Source organism: Oryctolagus cuniculus, chromosome 13, assembly GCF_051225735.1.
Source record: "Oryctolagus cuniculus isolate XC-2025 breed Fujian yellow rabbit chromosome 13, ASM5122573v1, whole genome shotgun sequence".
NCBI classification, from domain to species: domain Eukaryota; kingdom Metazoa; phylum Chordata; class Mammalia; order Lagomorpha; family Leporidae; genus Oryctolagus; species Oryctolagus cuniculus.
In genome coordinates this window covers 21,677,167-21,699,567 of record NC_142879.1, presented here as the reverse complement: position 1 = coordinate 21,699,567, position 22,401 = coordinate 21,677,167, and the positions used below count along the sequence as shown (strand labels likewise).

At 63.8% G+C, this 22,401-nt stretch overlaps 1 protein-coding gene across 5 annotated transcripts; it reads right to left on the bottom strand.

Annotated features, from left to right (window-relative positions):
* Positions 1–4,331: 4,331 nt before the first annotated feature.
* Positions 4,332–22,291, bottom strand: IKBKE (inhibitor of nuclear factor kappa B kinase subunit epsilon). 5 transcript variants are annotated; one of them, XR_016219574.1, is made up of 22 exons: positions 22,136–22,291; positions 21,533–21,621; positions 19,890–19,996; positions 18,932–19,072; positions 18,602–18,731; positions 17,901–18,082; positions 17,587–17,747; positions 16,596–16,706; positions 16,170–16,349; positions 15,563–15,759; positions 14,906–14,970; positions 14,736–14,827; positions 14,506–14,592; positions 13,122–13,197; positions 12,929–13,024; positions 11,297–11,373; positions 9,603–9,642; positions 8,950–9,051; positions 7,588–7,684; positions 6,806–6,897; positions 6,587–6,658; positions 4,332–5,014 (listed from the first exon to the last, which is right to left on the bottom strand). XR_016219574.1 is itself a non-coding variant. In XM_051821261.3 (22 exons), the coding sequence occupies exons 3-22, from the start codon at positions 19,974–19,976 to the stop codon at positions 4,981–4,983; spliced, it is 2,136 nt and encodes a 711-aa protein (XP_051677221.3). In that variant the 5' UTR covers positions 19,977–19,996; positions 21,533–21,621; positions 22,136–22,291; the 3' UTR covers positions 4,332–4,980. The 5 variants fall into 5 exon arrangements, 4 of the variants coding, with proteins under 4 accessions (XP_051677221.3, XP_051677222.3, XP_051677223.3 ...); XM_051821261.3 differs by having other exon boundaries at positions 12,912–13,024; XM_051821262.3 differs by having other exon boundaries at positions 12,912–13,024; positions 22,042–22,216.
* Between the last annotated feature and the right edge of the window lie 110 nt (positions 22,292–22,401).

Genomic DNA, 22,401 nt, shown 5'->3' with positions numbered 1-22,401 from the left:
TGTAGAATCAGCGAACTCTTGCCCCAGCGTTTTCTTCCCACCAAAACCCCAGCTCTGCCTCCCAAGGTCTGGTCCAGAGGCCGGGTCCTCCACACCGCCTTCCCAGAGTCCCCTGCCTTCTTCCGGGCTCCGCCAGCAGGTGGTTTGTGTCTCCATCCAATGCCGATGTCATCCTAACGTGAGTCACAGGGAAGCTTTTCTGTCTCTGCTTCCTCATTTGGGTCTTGCTGGTCCTCCTGATCACATCTCAGAGGGCAAATCGAGGTGCCCACGAGTGAAGTGAACCCAGCCGTTGGCTCACCTCATCCAGGGCTTATCTCTCCGCTTCTTTTTATGCCAGGACCCGCGTACCCAGGGAGGAGGAGACGAAGCAATACCTGGTTTAAGGAGATCAGAAGGTGCCCTTAGACCTACAAGGCTGCCTAGAGGTGGGGGTGCTGTTGGGGACTCCACTGTTCGTCCTCTAAGACGTTGGCCTGTGGGCTGGCGTTCCTGCCTCTGGATGGTTCTATGTGACCGGGGGCAGGGCCACCAGGGTGGGCTTTCCGGGTGCCACTGTACTCCAGTGCTCCTCAGGGACTTCCTAGGACAGGGGACAAGAGGGGCAGATCCAGGGGGAACGTGAGAGGGATGTGCGGGCTCCTGGGCAGCTGTCCCCATGGGGTGGGGGGGGAGGAGTCAGGCTCCCTCCCCCAAGTTGGGTGGCGCCTCCTCCATCCGCATCTCAATTGCAGAGTTTTTCCCTCGGCAGCCACTGTGCCAAGTTTATGATAAGACTGATTTGTGTGCCGTGGTTCTCTTTTCCATGTTGGGAAAACTCAGATATTCCAGGCAGATTGGTCAGCAGCTTTTCCCCTCAGCCAGAGGGGAGGCTCCAAGCCGCAGCCACTTAGCTTGCAGCACTGGGCCAGCTCTGCGCCCGTCACGGTGGCCGGAGGCCGGGGACAGGAGATGACAGAGGGGCGCGGGCAGACTGGCCTGGATGACCTCACACGGGCTCTCCCTGCCCCTCCTAGCTCACTCCACCCTGCCGGTTCTTCCTTGTCTGTCTGCGGCTATCATCCCTGCCCCCTCCCCCAGTCTTGCCCTTTCCTCTCCCTCCTCCCTCCCCCTCCTCTCTGGTGAAGGGCTGGAAGGGAGGACCCGTGCCGCTCCCAGCACAGTAATTCTGAGCTTCTGAGGAAAATAAACTGAAGCCACTTGGGGTCCTTAACACCTCCCATGGGGGTTGCCTGATGAAGGATCCTTTGTGGAACTAGAGGGAGAGGAAGCCCAGGAGTCCACTCTTTGCAACATCACAGAGCGGTCTCGAAGGGATCCCCAGTGGCCAGCTGAGCAAGGCTTTGAGCCCTGTGGCAGGGAGGGTGGCCAGGCTGCTGTGGAGACCCAGCCTGTCCTCCCCTGGGGTCCCGTGGCCTCAGCTGTATGGGAGGTGCTGGCGTGGGGGCGCCTGGTCCTCCTGCTCCTGCTGCCTTATGCTGGGCCACTCACGTGTCCCCTGCAGGATATTCGCAGCCTCTGACTCAATGTCCCCAAACTTCAGCTTATGTGGGAGTCACCAGGGAAGCAGATTCCTGGGCCACACCCTCCCGGATGGGATTTGAGATCTGGGAGAGCTGGGTGGAGTCCCAGAGTCTGTGTTCTGAACCAGGACGAGGGAGAGGAAACTGGGAATTCTGGGGGATTAACACACGTCGAGCCAGCAGCACAGGGCACGGGACAGCTGTCTGTACGTCCAGTCCCGGGGAGCTGGCCCTGACCCCTGGCCCTTCAGCAAGGGCCCCTGACCCGAGCTGGCCTGTCTCACTGGAATCTCAAAGCCATGAGGACACTTCCTGGATATTTGCCACAGATCCAAGCTCGCCTGGGCCCACCTGAGATAAGAACTTCCCATGTCGGAGCCGGCACCGTGGCTCACTTGGTTAATCCTCTGCCTGTGGCGCCGGCATCCCATATGGGTGCTGGGTTCTAGTTCCGGTTGCTCCTCTTCCAGTCCAGCTCTCTGCTGTGGCCTGGGAGGGCAGGGGAGGATGGCCCAAGTGCTTGGGCCCTGCACCCCATGGGAGACCAGGGAGAAGCTCCTGGCTCCTGGCTCCTGGCTTTCTTTTCTTTTCTTTCTTTTTTTTTTTTTTTTTTTTTTTGACAGGCAGAGTGGACAGTGAGAGAGAGAGAGAGAGAAAGGTCTTCCTTTGCCATTGGTTCACCCTCCAATGGCCGCCGCGGCTGGCACGCTGCGGCCGGCGCACCGTGCTGATCCAATGGCAGGAGTCAGGTACTTCTCCTGGTCTCCCATGGGGTGCAGGGCCCAAGGACTTGGGCCATCCTCCACTGCACTCCCTGGCCACAGCAGAGAGCTGGCCTGGAAGAGGGGCAACCGGGACAGAATCCGGAGCCCCGACCGGGACTAGAACCCAGTGTGCCGGCGCCGCAAGGCGGAGGATTAGCCTATTGAGCCACAGAGCTGGCTATGGCTCCTGGCTTTCGATTGGCACAGCGCCAGCCGTAGCGCCCATTTGGGGAGTGAACCAACGGAAGGAAGACCTTTCTCTCTCTCTCTCTCTCTCTCACTGTCTATAACTCCACCTGTCAAATAAAAAAATGAGAAGAACTTCCCATGTCACTGCCCACCCTGCACAGGGGCCTCATGGCCAAGTGTAGGGGCCAGGGGAGGGCGTGCCAAGAACAACCACTGTGTACCAGGCACTTTACAGAAATATCTCGTCTCTTCCTACCTGTCGCTTGCCACCATCCACACAGGCACCTTTAAAATACTGATTGGATGTGACTGAAACCTGGCTATGGTTCCAAGTTCTTGAATGTGGCTTGGGAGCACCCTTGGGAGCTGTCTCCTCCCTTCCCACTGCACCTGTGCCCTCCCCCCCAGCATCCTTGCCAGTAGCAGAGGAATGTGGTAGCTCCTACCTCCTGTGCTAGCTCCTCCCACTGTGGGGATGCCTTCCTGCCAAGGCTCCACCTGGGTCCCCTGCCCCGGGGTCGGTCCTTGACACCTTCCCCTGTGATGAGAGTGACTGCATCCTACATTTGAGCTGTGCGTTCCTACCTCAGCACCTGCCTCATGAGATGGAAACAGCTGTGGGCACAGCTGCCTGCCCCCATGGTGGGGGCTCCCCAGGTGACGCGGTCACACTGCAGTCCCAGCACCTGGCACGCACCTGGTAGCCACAGGTGCTCGGTTCCCATCTGATGACCTGACTGGCTTGCTTCACTTCAAGTGCCATGATGTTAGGAGTCACTAGAGTGGTGGAGTCTTTGAACACCTGAGGATCGTACAGGTTGCCCTGGACCTCGGCCCGGTTCCTCCTCCTCTGTTGGGATGTGACCCGAAGCTCCACGGAGCACGGAGCAGGGAAGGCACCTGCGGCAGCCCTGCCCAGCGTCGGAAGTGCTGAAGCCCGTGACACTGTCCCCTACAGCTCCTGTCCACAGGCGTTGGCCTGAGCCTCACACAGGTCCAGCCGGCCAGAAAGGATGCAGTGTCTGGGGACATCAAGGCAGCAGCTGCCCCCAGAGCCCTTGAACTTGACCTCATAGGCCTGAGACCCCCCATTACACACTTGGCCTGGTGCAGCAGGCAGCTTGGAGCAACCCTCCCCTGGGCCTTTGGATGGCGTGGGGGCGCTCGTCTCCTCTGGGAGCCAGGGGGCTGGGGAGGCAGCTTGGGGGGATGTCAGCCTCTAGCACTCAGCTTTCCTCACTCCGGCCCTGCATGGCCTCAGAGGACTCAGGGACCCCCAAGGATGGGCAGGAAAGATGGGGTTCCTGGGGGTTAGGCACTATGCTGTCTTCACACTTCAAGGAGCGCCCCCGGGGCTCCGGCTCATCTTCCTCTCCCTGGGGGGCAGCGCAGCTCTGGTTTAAGGGGAGGGGAGGGCTGCAGGTGTTGTCAGGAGGGAGACCGTGTTTACGAATAGTCTGCCCAATTCTCCCCATGCAGCACAATAGCTTCTAGAAAAAGGAAAAAAAAAATATGGAACGCTTAAATCAGCCCTTAGCAGTGCTGAGAGCTAGTACTTAAGATGCGGCCTTGGTTCTGAACAGTGGTGGAAATGGAAAAACAGCAAACGCTTGGATGATGAGCTTGAGATACAGAAACAAACCAGGCCTCGCACACAGCATCCCTGCCGGCAGCAGGCAGGCCACTGGAGGGGAGCAGGCCAGCACTCCCAGCAGGAGCCCACCTTCCCCGGGCTTCTCCTCCAAGGAGGGTGCCCCTGTGCGGGCAAGGCAGGGTCAGCACTTCTCACAGCTGCCCCCTGCCCGCCTTGGGGGCACGGCTGAGGGCCCATCCTGCCTCTCAGTCACAGCCCAGAAACGGAAAACAAGGCCACGTTTATTCCACGTCCCCTCAGGCCACCTGCTGACACCGGCTCTCCACACCCAGGAGCAGGCGGGGCTTCCAGGCAGAGGGCACCTGGTGTCAGTCGCCCATTTTCACAGATGTAGGCCCAGCCTGACCAAGAGCAGAGTGGGAGGAGGCTCTGCTGCCTGTGGCCGGGTGTGGAGACCCCCAGGACCCCAGGAGAGGCAAGGGTCACGTTCAACGTGAAGCACACGGAGGGTCAGCCGGGTGACTCACACCCTGGTCTCTGGCTCTCTGGGGAGCACAGCTTTGTAAACCAGTCGGCGGGGGTGGGAGGACAGGGCCTGGGAGAGCCTCTTCTTCCCATGGCTCAGCCAGGTTCCGCCCTCCAGGCCTGGCGATGGCGAAGCAGCAGGTGCACCTGAGTGAGGCATCAAGTCAGCCCAGGCAGTGGCTGCCGTGCTGTCTCCTGGGGGTCCCGACAGAGACGGCCAGTGCAGCCTCCCAGGTGACAGGCAGCAGAAGGTAATGCTGGCACATCTCCCAGCCAGTGGCCAGGAGGGAGGTAGGCTGATGAGACGGGACCAGTCTCGCTCTGGGCTGCGTCCCACAGTGCAGTGGAGCTGGGTGCGAGTGACGCTCACGGCTCCCCATTGAGCTCACGCATCAGGCACAGATGTGACCTTACCCAACCTGTAAGGGAGGAGCCACGTTAGCTCTGCCCACCTGCTGCAGCCCTCACCCCTGGGCCCAGCCCAACCAACTTCCAGGGCCCTCAGCTGTTCAAGTGCTCAGCTCACCCACAGGGACCCACCCTCGGGGTCTCACCCCGGCCTGCTCGGGAGATTCACGTGGGAGCTTGTGAAGCCCCTGCCCCAGGCCACCCCCAGGGTCCCTGGTGACTCCAGCACGCAGAGTCAGGAGGAGGGAGAAGGAGATCAGATGGCCCCACTTGGCTCTTTGGCTACAGCTCTGAAGAAGGAAGTGAAAATTCACGTAAATTAACTTTGGAGCCGTCTGTAAATAGACCACATATCACAGCAAGCAAAATTTATGTTGGCATTAAAATTAGAACTTCCTGCCCCCGCAGGGCCGTGTGGGAGGCCTGGCCAAGAAGCTGTCTTTATGGGGGTTGAAGAGGGTGGACTCTCCCCTCGCTGGAATGGGACAGGGAGGCGACAGCTTGTGATCAGGGGACCCTCAGGATCTCAGAGGACAAACCAGGAGCCCAGCGCTGGTGTCCCAGACTGGCGTGACCTCTGGGGACAATGGCGTGCTTCCCTCCACCCCTCCCCCCGGTGCCTTGAATGTATCATCCTATCTAATTCCTGTGCTGACACCAGGAGCTAGGGATTACTACCCCTGCTGACAGGCGATGCGCGGAAGCTCAGAGCAGAGCGCATCTCCGGGGAGTCAGGCTGCTCCTGAGAGCAGTCAGGACTCAGATCCTGCTGGACGCTGGCTGCCAGCCCACTGCTTCCCAGATGGGCAGAGGGCAGAGGCCAGCATGGCGTGGAGGGATTGAAACAGGCCCGCTGACCTGCAGGGCAAGCAGGGACCGCCCCGCATCCCGAGATGATCCCTTCAGTGGTAAATGCGCCGTGGGGCAGGGGTGTGGCCTAGCAGCTAAGACACTGCTTGGGAGGCACGTCCCTAGCAGAGTGCCCGGGAGTGAATCCTGGCGCTGTTCCTGACTCCAGCTTCCTGCTAACGTGCACCCTGGGAGGCAGCAGGTGACGGCTCAAGTACTCGAGGTCCTGCCTCCTGTGTGGGAGACCCGGAGGGGGTTCCCAGCTCCTGGCTTCAGCCTGGCCCAGCCCCATCTGTTGTGGGCATCTGCGAGACCCTCATATGAGGGTCCTCTCTCTCTCTGCCTTTTAAACACACAAAATAAACAAATTGTTAAAAGATGGGCTTTGTTGCGGGCCTCCCAGCTGGCCAGCTTTCCCCCCTTTCAAGAGGGTTCTCTCAGTTAAATGAGGAGCTGCTAACTGTGCTCTTCTGGTTATCTTTTGCGACTCTGAGCGGTGCAGGTGCAGGGTCCCCAGTCCCCGCGGAGCCAGCCCACCACACCAATCCCCGGCCTCCGCCCCGGCTCTGTTAGCTCTGTTAGACTGTGTGCAGGCAGAGCCTGCCAGCCACCAGGCTGGTGAGGCCCCACTGCCATGGGGCTGTGTGGAGGAGCACAGGTGCTGTCCAGCCCAGGGCCGGACGAGGCCTCCCACGGTCTCCCTGGGACCAGCTCCAGCCCAGCCCAGCCCTTACCGTTCGATGATGCGATTGTTGTCCTGGAGGTCAAAGGCCACCAGCTTCATCTCACGGCACAGTTCTTGCATGCTGTCCACACACAGGCCACACAGTGGCTGAGGCTCCAGTGGCACCACCCCAGCTCCTTCCCCGGGGGCCTCCCCAACCCCGACTCAGGCCTGGCCCCGGGCCCTAACCCCAGCCTCTGCCCTCCCGCGCTGCCTCCCCTGAACTCACTGGAGGGCCAGGTCTTGGGGTGCAGGAGGAGCCGTGGAGGGTGGCAAGGCCTGGGCGCCCTTGGCTTTATCCTGCAGGAGTTGGTCCAGGATCTACAGGGAAGGCACGCGTGGGTCAGGGGCTGGGCCAGCTCCTGCGTGGCCGGCTTGGGGACACACTGAGGAAGGGTCCCCCAGCCTGGGTCCCTGGAGCGCCTGCTCGCCAGCCTTTCCTAGCACCCTTCCTGCCATGGTGGTGGTGGGGGGTGTAGCTGGCATAGCACCATTGCTCCTCTACGCTTGCATGGAATGACCCCAGCAGCCAGTTCTCCTGTGAGTCTACCCTAGCCCTCTGGTGACACAACACGGGCCAGGAGCTGCAGAGTAGGGACAGGACCTCCCCCCAGCCTCGGGAAGCAGGGCGCTGCTGTGTGGGCTGTTGGCAGGGAGGCGAGAGGCAGCCACGCCCTTCTCCCTCCCGGCTTCTCAGAGCTGCTCGTGTGTTCTCTTCGCAGAGAGCAGACCACGAGGCCAAGGGCAGCTCCTATCACCCTCTCAGGAGTGGCCTGAGCCCACAGGACGGCGAGGAAGATGTCCCAGCATCCCGCGGCCTCTGTCCCTTGCTGTGACCATCACTCCGAGGTCCTCCCACCAGGTACCTCCTCAGACCCCACCTCAGGGCTCACTGGCGGCTCAGAGGCCTCTAACCCAAGCCAGACTCCCTCCAGGAAGCTCTGCCCAGAGGCAGGGGGCGGCCCCAGGGCCCTCCCCGGGGTATCCCGGGCCATCTGCCCCCGGTCGCACCTTGCTGAGGCTCTCCTGGGCACCCTGGGCCTCCGTGTTACAGGCAGCCACGGAACAGCCGACCAGGCGCAGGTGGTTCCTGGTCTTGTGCACCTCCCTACCGGCGGCAGGTGAAGAACAGAATTAGAACAGGACTCCTGGGGGACCACACAGTCACCGATGTGTCCCGGGCGTGGGCCTGCCCCGCTGCCTCTGCCCTGCTGGGGTGGCCTCTCTCTCACCCACCTCCCGCCTCCCACCCCCCGCCCCCCCTACCCACCATGGTGACTGTGCAGGGGGCACTTCTGACGGAGGTGGGGGGGCCATCAGGACCCAGCTGCATGGCTGGGGCTGGGCCGCATGTGTGGCTAGGGGAGGCTCCAGGCGGGCAGGTGACCGCTCACGCCTGGTACCTGAGAAGGGAACCGCCCACGCTCCCACTCCTAGAACAGATCCAGCTCAGGGCTCTCAGCAAATCCTCTGCTCTCTCAAAGGCCCTTTCCCCACGGCGCGAGCAGGAAGCCAGGCCCAGGGCCACGGCATCGCCCGGAGGAGGTGTTTTTTTTTTTTTTTTTTACAGGCAGAGTGGACAGTGAGAGACAGAGACAGAGAGAAAGGTCTTCCTTTGCCATTGGTTCACCCTCCAATGGCCGCCGCGGCCGGCGCTCTGCGGCCAGCACACTGTGCTGATCTGAAGGCAGGAGCCAGGTGCTTCTCCTGGTCTCCCATGGGGTGCAGGGCCCAAGCACTTGGGCCATCCTCCACTGCACTCCCTGGCCACAGCAGAGAGCTGGCCTGGAAGAGGGGCAACTGGCACAGAATCCGGCACCCCGACCGGGACTAGAACCCGGTGTGCCGGCGCCGCTAGGTGGAGGATTAGCCTAGTGAGGCGCGGCGCCGGCCCCTGGAAGAGGTTTTACGTTCCCACTGTCCCAGCCTCCCGCAGGCCGACAGAATCAGATTCGGGGTGGGGTGCGGGAGGGGGCCTGTCTGGGAGGCGAAACCCTCGCACCCTGCAGGGCCAAGGCGAGAGGACCACTGCCTGCCCCGCCTCCCTGCGCACGCAGAAGCCCACAGCTCCGGGCCTCCTTCCCCAGGGAGGCAGCCAAGCCTGCAGCAGAGCCTGGCTCTGCTGACCGGCTGGGAGATGTTGGGGAAGAGACCATGTGAGCCTGTTTGCTCACCTGGGAGAGGGACGATAGTGTCCACCACATACATTATACACCACGGGATTTAATAGGCTAATGTGTGGCAATCCCCCAGCACACTGCCTGGCCCACCCAGGTACCCAGCCGCCCATCCCCCCCACCTTCTCTGGGATGCCCGGAGGGGCCAGGCCTGGCCCTGGGGTGCGTGCGCCCAGGAGGGAGGCCGTGCCGTTACCTCATCCACTTGCCGTGCGCGACGAGGGATGCCTGGTACTTGTGCATGCACTCCTCCTGAAACACCTGCAGCAGCCTCTTGGCCAAGTGGCTGAAATTCACCCTGCACAGACGGAGACGCCGGGCGCCCACGTGAGCAGCTGGAGCCGCTGTGCACGTGCCTAGCGCCCCCTCGTGGCCATGGTCACCTTGCCACGGTGCCCAATCGTGGGATCACAGCAGGCATGTGTCTCCAAGGCAGGAGGAGGTGACAGACACACGCTGGGATCATGAAAGGCCAGACGTGGGAGGGGCCAGGCCCTCAGCGGACGCCCACTCTCACCAGCTTTGTCTCCAGAGGAACAGGGAGATGGTTATGGAAAGGGCGTGGGGGCAGCACAACTGGGGGGGCAGTCTAAATCGCCATTATATTGGGGAGGGCTCCCGGGGCCATCAGAGCTCCCAGGACCAGAGCCAATGGGGGCAGAGGTCAGAGGCAGGAAGAGGGGTGGGAGACCAGTGAGGACAGCCAGAGAAGCAATGCCAGTCACATGCAGACTGCTTCCCATACTCCCCTCCTCCCCCCGCTGCAGCCCCGCTCCCTCCTGGGGTCTAACCAGAGAGCTACTCTGCCCAGGGACCGCCCACCCGCCCACCAGCAAACAGGTCACTCACTTGTCCAGCTTGTGGATCTGCTCCTCGTTATAGCCAAGCCCTAGGAGGAGACAAATGGGCATGATGTCCACGAAGCAGAGCGGCCGCAGGGTTGGGGACAGCGACGGAGGTGATGCCAGCCCGGCCTGGCCCTGCGGCACCCCAGTAGCTCATTACGACTTGATATGATGTGATGAGTGTCGCCAAGTACCCTGTCACGATTCAGGGGTCTAAAGAGGCTTCGGCCGGGAGTGGAAGACGTGGGCCTTGGAGCATGGTGCTCAGCCGCAGCCCCCACCCAGCCCCTGCCCAGAGTGACGTGGCCAGCAGCCGCTGGGCTCCTTCCAAACCTCCACTCTCAGCTCTTGCAGCCACGACCCGGAGAAGCCAGGCCACTGCCTTCTACTGTTCCCTCTCCACCAGCCCAGTCTTCCGTCTCAGCCGCCTCCCAAGGCCCTCAGGCTCCTGCATCTCCTGCACGTGGAGATGCTGCCCCCTCCTGGGCTCCGAGGGAACAGCAGGGAATAGGTTGCAGCAGCCCCCACAGGCAGTGAAGTAGGTTTGCTCTCTTCAGTCCGCTCCCCTAAGAATGCCCTTCCTGGTCTGGTATTCAGCCAGCTGTGAGCACTTACACAGCCCAAGGGATCTGCATAAGGGACCCCGGCCTCCTCCGTAAGCAGCGGCTTCAGTGAGCCCGTTGCCACGCGCACCATGTGGACCCCACAGGCTTCCCGCGAGGGCCGCGGGCGGGTGCCCTGAGCGCCGCAGGGCCTGCTCCAGCAGCAGCAGTTATGGTTTGTTCTAGAGGCCAATTGAGAGGCAGCTCCTCGGAGCCTGCGAGCCTGGTGGCTGACAGCGGGGTCTGACGAGAGTGCTCGGGCGGCCCAGCTTGCTCTTTTACAAAAGGGCGGGCATGGCCCCTGGAGTCCCCGAGCATCAGGGCTCTCAGGACAGCACAAGGGAGGGGGTGGGAGCTGATTAATTTACATCCAAACACCAAAGCAGGTGCACTCTCCTCATCAGCACTGCCTTATTGTTCTGTGACAATGACAGTTTCCTCTGTTCCAAGTTTAGCTTCCAGACACAGACGTGCCTTAAGTGTAAGATACGCATGCGCTTTGGAAAACAGCACAAAAATGGAACAGAAATATCTCTTTAGTAATTTGGTCTGTATTGGTTATGCACTTCAATGATAGTTTGATATATCTGTTGAACACAATGTATCATTAAAAATAATTCTACCTGCTTCTTCCCGCTTTCTAACAGTGGGCCACGAGAACTGCCCATGGACCCACGTGGCTGGGTCAGTGTCCTAGGGACCGTGCTGTTTCTGTGGCCCCAAGAACAGAGGAGACCTGGCCAGTGAACCCCAGGACCTCAGGCTGCAGGGGAGGAAACGTTTGGGGCATGGAGGTGAGAGAAGGGTGGGGTCCAGGAGCACACTGGGGCTTCCTCAGGCTCCCCTGACCCCTGCCGCCAGCCCTGCCCCCATGGCATCACCTGGGACAGGAAGCCCCGTCCCCCCAGCCTGCCTCCCATGAGGATTAGTAGGCAACCCAGGCGGGCTGCCTGGCCCAGGGGGCTCTAGATGAGATTTCCATCCCCCTTCTCTGAGTGCCCCAAAGAAACAAGGGTAGGGACTGCCCAGGCTGCAGAGGGAAGGCAGCAGGAAGGGAGCACCTGAGTCTTCACCACCCCCTCCCGCCCCCGCTCACCTGGGCTCATCCGAGACTTCTTGAACTGTTTGTAGATGAGGTTCATCTTGTCCAGACAACACTGGATCTGCTGGGTGCTGCGGGCAGAAACCAGGGGATCAAAGCAGAGAGCAGAGGGCAGGGCAGGGGAGGGGAGGGCAGGGCAGGGGAGGGGAGGGAAGGAGAGGGCAGGGGAGGGCAGGGGAGGGCAGGGCAGGGGAGGGGAGAGGAGGACAGGGCAGGGGAGGGAGAGGAGGGCAGGGCAGGGGAGGGAAGGAGAGGGGAGGGGAGGGCAGAGTAGGGTAGGGTAGGGTAGGGTAGGGCAGGGCAGGGCAGAGGAGTGGAGGGCAGGGGAGAGGAAGGGAGGAGAGGCGAGGGGAGGGGAGGGGAGGGGAGGGCAGAGGGAGCTGGTCCCGGGGCAGGGAGGTCCCTCTCGAGGGTGCTCTGTCGAGGGCCTGCAGGCCCGGGTTGAAGGTCATTAGCGTCTCTTCCTTCCCCCTTTAAGCTGGACCCACACCCTTCCAGGTGTCGGCAGTGTGTGCGTGTGTGTGCGTGTGTGTGGGAGGGTGGAGGCCTAGAGAACTCCAGCTCAGCGGTTTGTGGAGCTGGACTCCGGGCAGGGCACGCTCTTGTCCACCAGGGCTCTGCCAGCCCTCAGGAACCTGCCCCCCCCCACAGTGCCCCGAGCGTGGGGGCGGAAAAGGAGGTGGCTGGGCTCGGAGCTCGGAGCCCCAGTCTTTAGCCGAAAGGCTCAGGGGCAAATGTGTTCTGAATTCAGAGCTGACTTCTGGCTCCAAGGAGGTAACTCAGGGCATGGGCAGGCACGGTGGGGGCCTGGTAGGGTGTGGGGCAGCGCCCAGCGCCCGCTACTCAAACGCTGCCTCCAGAGAACCCGGGAACGCGCAGCCCAGTGGGATCCACGGACTCTCCCGAGCCTGCCTGTGGCCAGGAGAGCTAAGAGAGGATTGGGCGCTTTCGAAGGCCTTTGGCATGTAGAGCCGAGGGCACGGGCTGCCCGCTGACCAGGCCCTGACGGCAGAGGCGCCGAGGAGGGGGCTCTCTCTGGAGTGCCACCTGCCACCCCCCTCCATGCAGCCGCAGCCCGTGGGGCGGGTGGCTTTTTTGTTTGTTAAAAGACAAAATGGGTGTTAAATGGGTGTTACACGCTGCAACCCCAGCCTGGTGGCCACCAAGACAGCTCTGTCACTTGTCACTTCCTAGCCATGCCTCGGAGCAAGCCACCCTCCTGTGGGAGCTTCCCGTCCCAAGCCCAGTGTTACGGCAGCTTATCATCACCATCATCATCACCATCATCATCATCGCTATCTCCAGGAGCCCGTGAGATGCCAGACGGCAGAGAAGCCACCCGAGAGAACAGAATTATTCTCTTCCTTGGAGTTATTGCGCCCGCTGATGTCCCTAACGTGTTCTTCCACCTCCCAGATGGGCGCAGGAGCCCGGAGCCTCTCTCCCTGTGGCTGGTCTCGGGTGGGTCTTCCCAGCTCCCCAGCCTCCAGCCCTCGCCCGCGCCCCAGCCCTTGCTGGGAGAGAGCAGGCTGACTCCTCCAAAGGCTCGCGGGCCTTCCGGCCGCCCACTCCCCACCGCCAGCCCACGAAGAAGGAACATCCCACAGACCTTCTGTCCGCATGTACCTGAGCCCGCCTCTTCGCCAGCTCCGCGCCCAGCCTGCTCAGGCCCGCCTGGGTCTCCGTGATATTTTGGGAACATCTGGAGAGGACCTCGGCCAGCTGTGGAGCCCAGAGGCAGCCCCCGTGGGGCGCTCAGCTGCGGGCTCAAGCCGGCTGCCGGCCCGCCCCGCCCCGCCCCGCCCCCGGCCCCACTCACAGTCCGCAGCCTGGACCTCAGCTCCGTGGCCCCCTGCAGCTCCTGCAGCGTGGGCATCTCAGTCGCGCTGTCCGGCCTCGAGGGAGGGAAGGAGAAAGCCGCATTGGGGTGCGCGGCGGGGCGGGGAGATGCAGGGAGCCCCCAGAGGGCACACTGGCCGCGGCAGCCTGGCCGGCTTTGCCCCAGGCCTCCTGGGGTCAGTCCTGGCTGCCCCGACAGCTGCCAGAGAGGAGGAGCGGGGCGTAGGGACCACGGAGTGGCTGCTGTGCCAGGAGGCCCAGGTGCAGCCACAGGCCGCCTCACACCTGCCGCTCCGCCCACCCGCAGCTCAGAGTCCCCCGTGGGGAGCGCGCAGCTTCAGACCTTAGAAGCATCCAGGGAATGGGGTCGCAAGGCACTGGCGCTGCCAGCCCTCAGGGGCCGCCCAAGTGTCTCAGTTGGAAAACAAGGGTGCAGAATCCAGAGGTTGGGGTGGGGGTGTTACAGCGGCCTGAGGTGCCGGCCCCGGCCCACTGACCACGCCAGGCCTCTTTTGCTCCCCGCGCGCCCCCCATTCCTCCCTGGCGAGCGGCCATCAGCAGGCTCGCGCCGACCCTGACTTCGGAGTCCGAGTTCTCGGAGGAGACTTAGGGCGTGAATGGGAGGCAGCAGGCAGCCGACAGCAGGACCCGCCAGGGGGCGCTCTCCCCAGCCTGTGGCTTCCCTGGTCAAGAGCCCTCCACGGCTCCCTCATGGCCAGTTTCCTGGGGTCCAACTTCTCTGTAACCAAGACCGGCTCGTGGCCCTCTGCTCCCGGCGCCAGCCCCTCTGTCTCCGACTTCCTGTGGGGCACTGGGAGGTGACTGGCCTCAGTGGACGTCACAGCACCCCTTCTGTCCACCTGCTCGCAGCCCCTCTGTCTCTGCCCAGACCTCCTCACCCGGGGTGTGCTCCCTCCTTCTGGCCTTAAACACCTCTTCCTTCAGGAAGCCTTCTGTGGTGGTCCCTACCCATCTCCACTCTCCTAATCCAGCCATCCCGGTAGCCCTCATGTGCATGTGACACGAGCCCTATATATCCCCAGCAGCCTCTTCTGCGCCTGGGACAGGGCTCTGCTCGGGGTCATCGGCAGCTGCTGACTGATGCCATTTGAAGGTGCCACGAGGGGGACCCCATCCCTGCTCTCTGGAGGCCCCCCTTTCTCTTCCGGAACTCCCTGTCCCGTGGGTCTCTTCCCCGAGGTGAGGGCCGGGCCGGGGCTGTCAGGTGTGCAGTGGGGGCACAGGGTGGGGCGGGGCGGCACCCTCGCCCACCCCCCGCAGGTAGGTGAGGTGAGGTGCGTGGCCGGAAGCATGGGGTGAGGGGAGCGCCGAGGGGTCCCAGGCGGCCTGGGCGGGACACGCACCTCTCAGTGCCCAGGCTGCTGCTAAGGAAGAGGAGTGCGGTCCGTGTGACCTCCAGAGTCCGCCTGCACGTGGTCTGCAGCACCTCCCTGCCCAAGGGAGCCTGGGTCAGGGCCGCCTTGCCCAGGGGACCCAGGGTGCTGACCCTGACCCTGACCCAGGGCAGTGCGGAAGTGGCCCAGACGTCCGCCCCTCACCTCCCTCCCACCCCCCAGCCCTGCTGGGGACTCACACGACCCAGTACAGCCCGCGAAGCATCAGCTCCTGTGTGTGCAGCATGGCCCGTGCCAGGCGCAGGGCCTGGTAGCCGGCACCCAGCATGCCCTGAAACACACGGGTGGGCCTGTCCCTCCCCTCCTACCTCTGTCCACGCCGCCCCCGCCCCTGTGGGCCGCCCCTCACCTTGGCGGCATTGTAGTCTGCCTGCAGGTCCACTTTGGGGACGAACTTGGGGATGTCCAGGGCAGCTGCGGACAAAGACCCCGTCAGAGGGGCCTGCCCGTAAGGTCGAGGTCAACTCTGAGTTCATCTTCGCGCCTTCTCAGCTCACACTCACCCCACATTGCCAGTCTCCCAATGCAAGCGGCCCGGCTCCCGCCGAAACCCCCCCTTCCCAGCACGGAAGGCGCATCTTTACAGTTGTGGTCCCTCACTGCCACCTCGTGGACAACTTGGAGAACTACACGCTCGTGCCCAAGGCCCTGTCTCAACAGCCAGGAAACGGGACTCGAACCACCCTCTTGTCCACAGATTTTAAGGTTAATTCCCTAAATCCTCTTCCCTCTTCCTCTGAGAAGGAGGAGGTAGCGGGCATCATCCAACTGAGAAGCGATGATTTTTTTTTAGAACTTGGAGGGACGGTGAAGCTCCGCCCCCGGGCCTTTCCCCCTTTTCTCCCACCTGGCCCGGCCCGGAGTCTCCCCGCGGCAGCTGCAGCTGCTGTCACAGCTCTGAGGACACCTGCCCAAGCCCCACAGCGTCTCGGAGACACGTGCAGAATTAGAACCCAGACCTGCACCCACCGTGAAAAGCAACCAAGCCCCGGGCGGCCGTACTCACGGTCCCTGAAGGCCAGCCCCTTGGGGGTCTCGCTGGCCGCGCTGAACAGGGTCAGGGGGCTGCTGGCAGTCGTGTGCGCGATGTGCTGAGCCGAGACGCTGGGCTCCAGGACGCACGGGTGGCCCTCAAAGAAGTACTCCTGCTGCCGGGGGCCCACGCTGGTCTGCTCGCACACGGCCTCCAGGAAGACGGCCACCCTAGGCACAGAGGGCGCGGGCCGCGAGGTCGCTGGCGGAGCGGGAGGTGGGGGCGGCTCCGGGCGCCCAGACCCCGCAAGGAGGAGAGGGTTGCGCAGTTCGGAGGGAGGGGCTGGGGTGCTTCCTCTCTCCCCAAGGGTGGAGAGACAGAGGGCAGAGGTCACGGGCGCAGCCGAGGGGCGCTCTGCGCCCACACCCCGTGGGCACTCAGCGAGTCCCACCGCGGATGCTGGGGCTGGAGCCCTCGGTGGGTGCCAACTTCAGGCCACGCCCCTCGCGCATGCGCTTCTCGGAAGCACCAGCAAGAGCCCTGTGCCACTTGCCCTTGCGGGGTGGCCGTCTTCCCAAGTTAAGCTTGGCCCCGGGGAGCACACACGGAGCCCGCCTTCCCGCCCCGGCGGCCCACGTACGTGTTGTGGGCGTGGATGTAGACGTGGTGCAGCACGGCCTGGGACAGGGAGAAGACGTGCACGGTGACGCGCTGCAGGATGTCGCTTGTCTCGGCGAAGAACTGGTCGAAGCCCCAACACTTGGCCGGCTCCACCTCCAGGATGTTGGCCAGGATGGGCACCAGCTGGCCCTGCAGGCCCCTGCCCCCCGCACACGGGGCTTCAGCAGGAGGCGGGGGGCGGCAGAGAGCGCGCTGAGGAGCTAGCGCCCAGGTGGGGGGCGCACGGTGGGCTGGGGAGACATTGCTGGCAGAACTCTTGCCAGCTTCCAGGCGGGGAAACTGAGGCCACGAGGCAAAGGGTGCAGTAGCCAGCCTGCAGCACGCCTGGGCCGGCTGGGACAGCAGCAGAGAGAAGCGGTCGGCGCCTGCCTCGGGTCCCACTCACATGGACAGCCGGCAGGTGACCGGCAGGGCGTAGCTCCACTCCAGGGGCCCGTTCTCCCGCCGCTGAGTGCCCGCGATGGCCCCGGAGGGCTTCTCGGTGGTGATCCGGTACCTGGGGTGGAGCGTGAATTGCTGAGCAGAGCCCCAGGGCCCTGGCTCCAGCCTCCCGGCCCTGGGAGGTGGCCAGAAACGGGATTTGAGAGACACGTCGCCCGCTCGGCCCTCTGCGCCTGGTGAGAGCTCCCCACGGCCACACCCCATGGCCATGCAGCCGCCACCCACACCGGTGCCCAGGGCCAGCTTGGCCTGAGTCCCTCCTCCTCTTGACTTTCCTAATCTGTCCCTTCCAAGACCAGCCCCCTCTGCCACCCAAGCCAGGCCCCTCCCCTGCCCCAGGCTCCCCGCAGCTAAGCCCTAGCTGAGGGTGGGGGCGCAGGCCTTCCTATAATCCATCCGGGGTCTCCTGCTCTGGGGTTTAGGACCCTCGCATCCCACGCAGGAGTGCCGATTCGAGTCCCGGCCACTCCGCATCCCATCCAGCTCCCAGCTAACGCATCCGGGAGGCAGCAGATGACCGCTCAAGTGCCCGAGGCCCTGCCACCCACATGGTGGGACCGGGATGGAGTTCCCCGCTCCTGGCCCAGCCCTGGCTGTTGCCAGCATTTTGGGAGTGACCTAACGGCTGCAGGGGCTCTTTCTCCCTCTCTCTGTCTCTCCCCCTCTCCCATATACATATAAACAAGAGTGTGTCATCGGTCTCCCTGCACGCCCGGGCAGGGCTCAGCGTCTGTCCCTTGGCTGATGAACGGAGGACCAAGAGGATCCTAGGTCAGGGTGGATCCGAGGAGTGCCCGGGAGCGGCGGGGCACAGGAGCCACCGCAGGGCCGGGATGGCGGGCGTCTGCGCAGGACGGCCCGGCCCAGGCGCTGCCCTCCGCCCCCAACCCTGTCCCTGGTCCCCCTCCCCTCCGTCCCCTCCCCCATCCCCCTACATGATCTCCTTGTTGCGCCGCGGCCCGCCGTAGGGCACGAAGGGCAGACTGCCGGTGGCTGCGTGGTACAGGGTCACCCCGATGCTCCAGAGGTCCACGGTCACCCCGAACGCCTTTTGCTGGGGCTTGCGAAGCACCGCCCGCTCGTACATGTCCGGGTGCTGCCGAGAGAGAGAGGGCGCACGGGGGCCAGGCCTGAGCCCCAGCCCGGCCCGCAGGTGCCCGCCAGGACGGCACAGACCCGGCCTCACTCATCAGCTTAAACACGGGCGCACGTGCGCACGCGCGCCGGGGAGGGTCGCCGGGCAGCTCACCAGGTACTCCTCGGTGCCGTAGACCGAGACGAACTTCTCGTCGTCCAGCAGCTGGCGCGCGGCGCCGAAGTCCGTGAGCTTGTAGACGCTCTGGCCCTCGTGGCCCACCAGGCGCATGATGTTGCCCGGCTTGATGTCGCGGTGCACCACGCCGTTCTCCCGCAGGTGGTTCATGCCGGCCACTGCGCACACACGGGCGGGCGCCGCTAGCCGCCGTCCCGGGCCCCAGGGGCTGCCCCAAGCCTGCAGCCTCCCCGGGGTGGATTATTCAGGATCTCTCCGTGTAAGCGAGGTAAAGGGCATGCCGGGACATGTGTTGGCCATTTCTAAGCGCCCCGTCTCTAGAGCCTGCCCATCTTCCCAGCTGAAACTCCACCCCCTAGCAAGCAACACGCAGGCCCCTGCGCAGCCGCGTCCCGTCTCTGTGAATGGGGCTACTCCAGGAACCTCGTACGTGCGACATCCCACCACTGTGGCCCTCTGTGTGCCTTTTCAGGGCTGAGTAATATTCCGCTGCCTGTATAGACCACGCCTTGTCTGGACGCTCTCGGGCTGCCCCCGCCTGGGAGCCACTGGGAACCGTGTCTGCCCCAGGCCTCTGAACGCACAGGCAGGCGTCCAGTCGTTTCCCTCTGGGGCTTCCCCAGCGCCCAGGGCCTGGGCTGCCGCTGGCCTCAGCAGGGAGCCTGGGAGGGACTCACCCACACAGCGCAGAACGACCAGGAACTCGTCCTCCGACAGCCCGAAGGCGTTCTCCGGGCTCTCCAGCACACTCAGCAGGCTGCCCCCAGAGCAGTGCTCCATCACCAGCACCCTCTGCCGGCTGCCCCCCTGTGGGCGGTGCAGAGGTGGCTCAGCCCACCGCCACCAGCTCCCCATCTGCACACCCCGACTTCTGGCCCGGCCTCTCCTCCCTGATCCCACACCCTGCAATCCAGGGCTGTCGCTTCCAGGAAGCCCTCTCCGATTGGACACTGATCCCACCATTCCTTTCCTGTTCTGTCTGATGGAGGCTCCAGGCCAAGACCCACCGTCTCCTCCACCGCGAAGAGCTTGACGATGTTCTGGTGGTTCAACTTCCGCAGGACCTCAAACTCCCTCTCCTGCACCTCCCGGGGACGCAGGTAGCTGGCAGTGTTGAAGACCTTCACGGCCACCAGCTCCCCGGATTTCTGTGGGGACACAGGGCGAGGCCACAGCTGCCAGCCACCTCTCCAGGGACCCAGCCCAAGCCCAGAGAGGAGAGGGCAGCCTGTGGGGTGGGGGGGGGTGGAGGCATCCACCCTTGGCTCCTCCCCCAGCTCATGGTGGCATGGCGCAGTACGGGGAGGTGACAAGGGCTCGGCGCACCTGCTGTCCACCTATTGCCAGCACAGGGGCTGCCAACACGCCCTGCTGTGAGCCCTCCATGCCAGCACCGCCCCTGCCTCTGCGGGCCACGCCCCCCTGCCGGCATCTTTGGATCTTGCTCTGTGTTTTCACCTTTCTCTCTCTCTCTCTCATTCTCTCTCTCTCTCTCTCTCTTTTTTTTTTTTTTTTTTTTGACAGGCAGAGTGGACAGTGAGAGAGAGACAGAGAGAAAGGCCTTCCTTTGCTGTTGGTTCACCCTCCAATGGCCGCCGCGGCCAGCGCACCACGCTGATCCGAAGGCATGAGCCAGGTGCTTTTCCTGGTCTCCCATGGGGTTCAGGGCCCAAGCACTTGGGCCATCCTCTACTGCACTCCCTGGCCACAGCAGAGAGCTGGCCTGGAAGAGGGGCAACCGGGACAGAATCCGATGCCCTGACTGGGACTAGAACCCGGTGTGCCGGCGCCGCTAGGTGGAGGATTAGCCTAGTGAGCCGTGGCACCGGCCTCACCTTTCTCTTGTCCCAACTTGTGCCCAGCAGAGGAGTCATCCCCAGGAGCCCTTCTCCCCCCCACCCAAGGGTGCACGGGCCCCCGGCCCACCCCCTGCCGCCCTTGAGGCTTGCAGGGCCTGCCCCTCACCTTGTTGCGGGCCTTGTACACGCTGGCAGTGGCACCCTGCCCCAGCAGGTCATCCGTGTGCCACAGGTAGCTGGCCGTGCTCTGCATCTCCGGCCCCGAAAGACAGCCTGCGGGGAGCCCCGGAGTTCGTCCCTGAGCGGCAGCCAGGCCCCAGGGCCCAGAGGGGCTCCATGTGGTCTTTCCACGGGCAAGAGGCCGGGGAAGTGGAAAGCACAGAAAGGTTACGTAACTTCCCCAAAAAGCACAGCACAGCACTGCACGCAAGCCCTCAGCGAGAGCACAGGTGGCCTGGCTCTCCCTGCAGCCCCTCACCAGACAGACACACCTCTCCTCTCTGTCCCCTCTCCTGGGCAATGAGGATTCTGGGGGTTTGGTGTGCAGGCCTGGGGTTGTCCCAGGAAGTACCAATAGCGCAGGTGGAATGGCCCGGGTCAGCACACCACCCCGAATCTCCAGGATTGCAACACGAGCTGCACCAGGAGCCCCTACCCCACCCACCGGCCCGCCTGCAGGGCCCACACTTCCTGCTGCCGGGAGCTGACAGCCAGCTGGGCCAGCTCAGTGCTGCTCCAAAGAGGACAGGGCTGCAGGGGCAGGGGAGCTAGAGAGAGAGAGACACAGAGAGAGGGGAGGATCGGGAGGCCCGAGACCCTCAAACCCAAGGGCTCAGGAGCCCCTGGGGGGCCCCAAGACCCCTATCCTATCGCTGCTGCTGTCCTGTTCTCTCTAAAGGCCAGTTCCTCTAGAGCCTGGCGTCCAGAGTCAAGTTCAGTGGCTGTCTGAGGCCCGGCCAGGGTTGGCCTTTCTGAGATGTGCGGCAGAAGAAGTGTAAGGAGGCCGCTATCCCTAAAATACTTTTTTAAAAGAAGTTTGTTTGAGAGGCAGAGAGAAAGAGAGGGATAGAGACACTCAGGGAAACAGGCTGAGAGAGCTCTCCCCTCTGCTGGGTCACTCCCGGGATGCCCATGATGGCCAGGGGGCAAAGACGATCCCGGAGCCAGGAACCCCACCCAGGTCTCCCCCGAGCCTGGCAGGGACCCCGTCACGGGAGCATCACCCGCGTCCTCCGGCAAGGAGCTGGACTCGGGAGCCGGGAGCCAGGGTGGGGAGTCAAAGATGCTGGACACAGCAGCTTCATGTCCGGACCAGACACCGGCCACTTTTCCCTTCAATACGGTGGGGAAGGCTGGGCTGGGCTAGACGGGGCCTCTTCAAACTGCGGGCTGCCCTGCCTGCCCTGGGAGGATGCACTGGTGCCTACGGTGAGCTGGCCAGTCTTTCCTGGGGGCTGAGCGGGAGTCGCCATCGAGGCCAGAGCTGTGAGGCTGGGGCAGAACCTACTGGTACCAAAGCCAGGGGCCCAGCCTGGGGAGCCAGCAGGCAGCAGACTTTACCCCCTTCAGCATCCTCCCCAGGGCCAGCAAGGGACCTGGGGCCGGGCAGAGCAGAGCTGAACACCCGGGGTCGCGGGCAGTGTGGTGCAAAGGGCAGAGCCCAGGCCAGGGTGGCCAGTCCCTGGGTCTGTACGCTCTGCGACCACTCCCTGCCCCCACCCCTGCACCCGGCAGAGGGGCTGGGGAGCTGCCCGCCCACCCACCACCGCTCCCGCCTCCTGGGGCTCCAGCGCGGCCAAACGCACTCACCGCACGCTCTGAGCTGGAGTCAGGCCCAGCCTCTCCCTGGCGAGCGTGTGTCCGGCTTCCTGTGTGCGGCGGCGAGCCCAGGAGCTGAGCTGCACCGGAAAGAGGAGGGCGGATGAGACGCAGCCTTGGGTGCTGTGTGATCTTTCAGTCTCCATCAAAGGCCACCAGCCTCAGCCCATTAACCCTTTCCTGTCGGTCACCTCCCCCACGGGGCGGGGGGGGATGGGGGTGGTTTCCAGTCCTTTTCCCCAAGCGGTTCCGGGACCCTTTCCGGGCCACGCCCTCTCCTGGGACTCTGGCCAGGGAGCAGGGCCCCAGGGAGAGGTGAGGGCAGGCAGTCGGGGGCATCAGGCAGCGGAGCCTGGGAAGAGAGCCCTGTTGACCACGGGCAGCGCCCTAACCCGCGACCCTGCCAGCCTCAGGCCGGCTTCCCACGCGAGCACAGGACGCCACGGCCCTGCGCGCGGCCCTGGCCTGGCCGCCCCTCCCCCGCGCAGCAGCCCACTCACCCCATCTCCTGCCTCAGCGGGCGGCAGGAGGGGAGTGCGGGCTTGCGGGAGGGGAGCGCGGCGCCCCGGGCTCTCGGGGCTCCCTGTCACTCACTGGCAGCTCCACAGCATCCTGGGCCCAGAGGCAGCGCCCGATGAAGCGGCCCGGTGGCGCCCCAGGAGCGGGGGCTGTGGGGTTTCCGCGGGACACTCAGCTCGGCACAGCACAGTGCGGTGGCTCGCAGCTCTCACACTTCCTGATTTCGTTCTCTCTTGCTCCCTCGGGCTCCCTTTCGCTCTCTCTCTCTTAAAGAGACAGGCAGCTTGGCTGCTGCCAACCACACCTGCCGGCTGGAGGAAGAGTGTGAGGTCCAGAGGCCT

Bases quoted from the DNA above. Each gene is read 5' to 3' on its own strand.
- IKBKE (XM_051821261.3), bottom strand. From the start codon at position 19,976: ATGCAGAGCACGGCCAGCTACCTGTGGCACACGGATGACCTGCTGGGG. The intron at 18,083-18,601 runs GTGAGTCCCTCC...GTGTGTGCGCAG, and splicing joins GGTCGTTCTGCGCTGTGTGG to TGGCCGGCATGAACCACCTG. The intron at 11,374-12,911 runs GTCTGTGGGATG...TTCTGCCCGCAG, and splicing joins CAGGTACATGCGGACAGAAG to CACCCAGCAGATCCAGTGTT.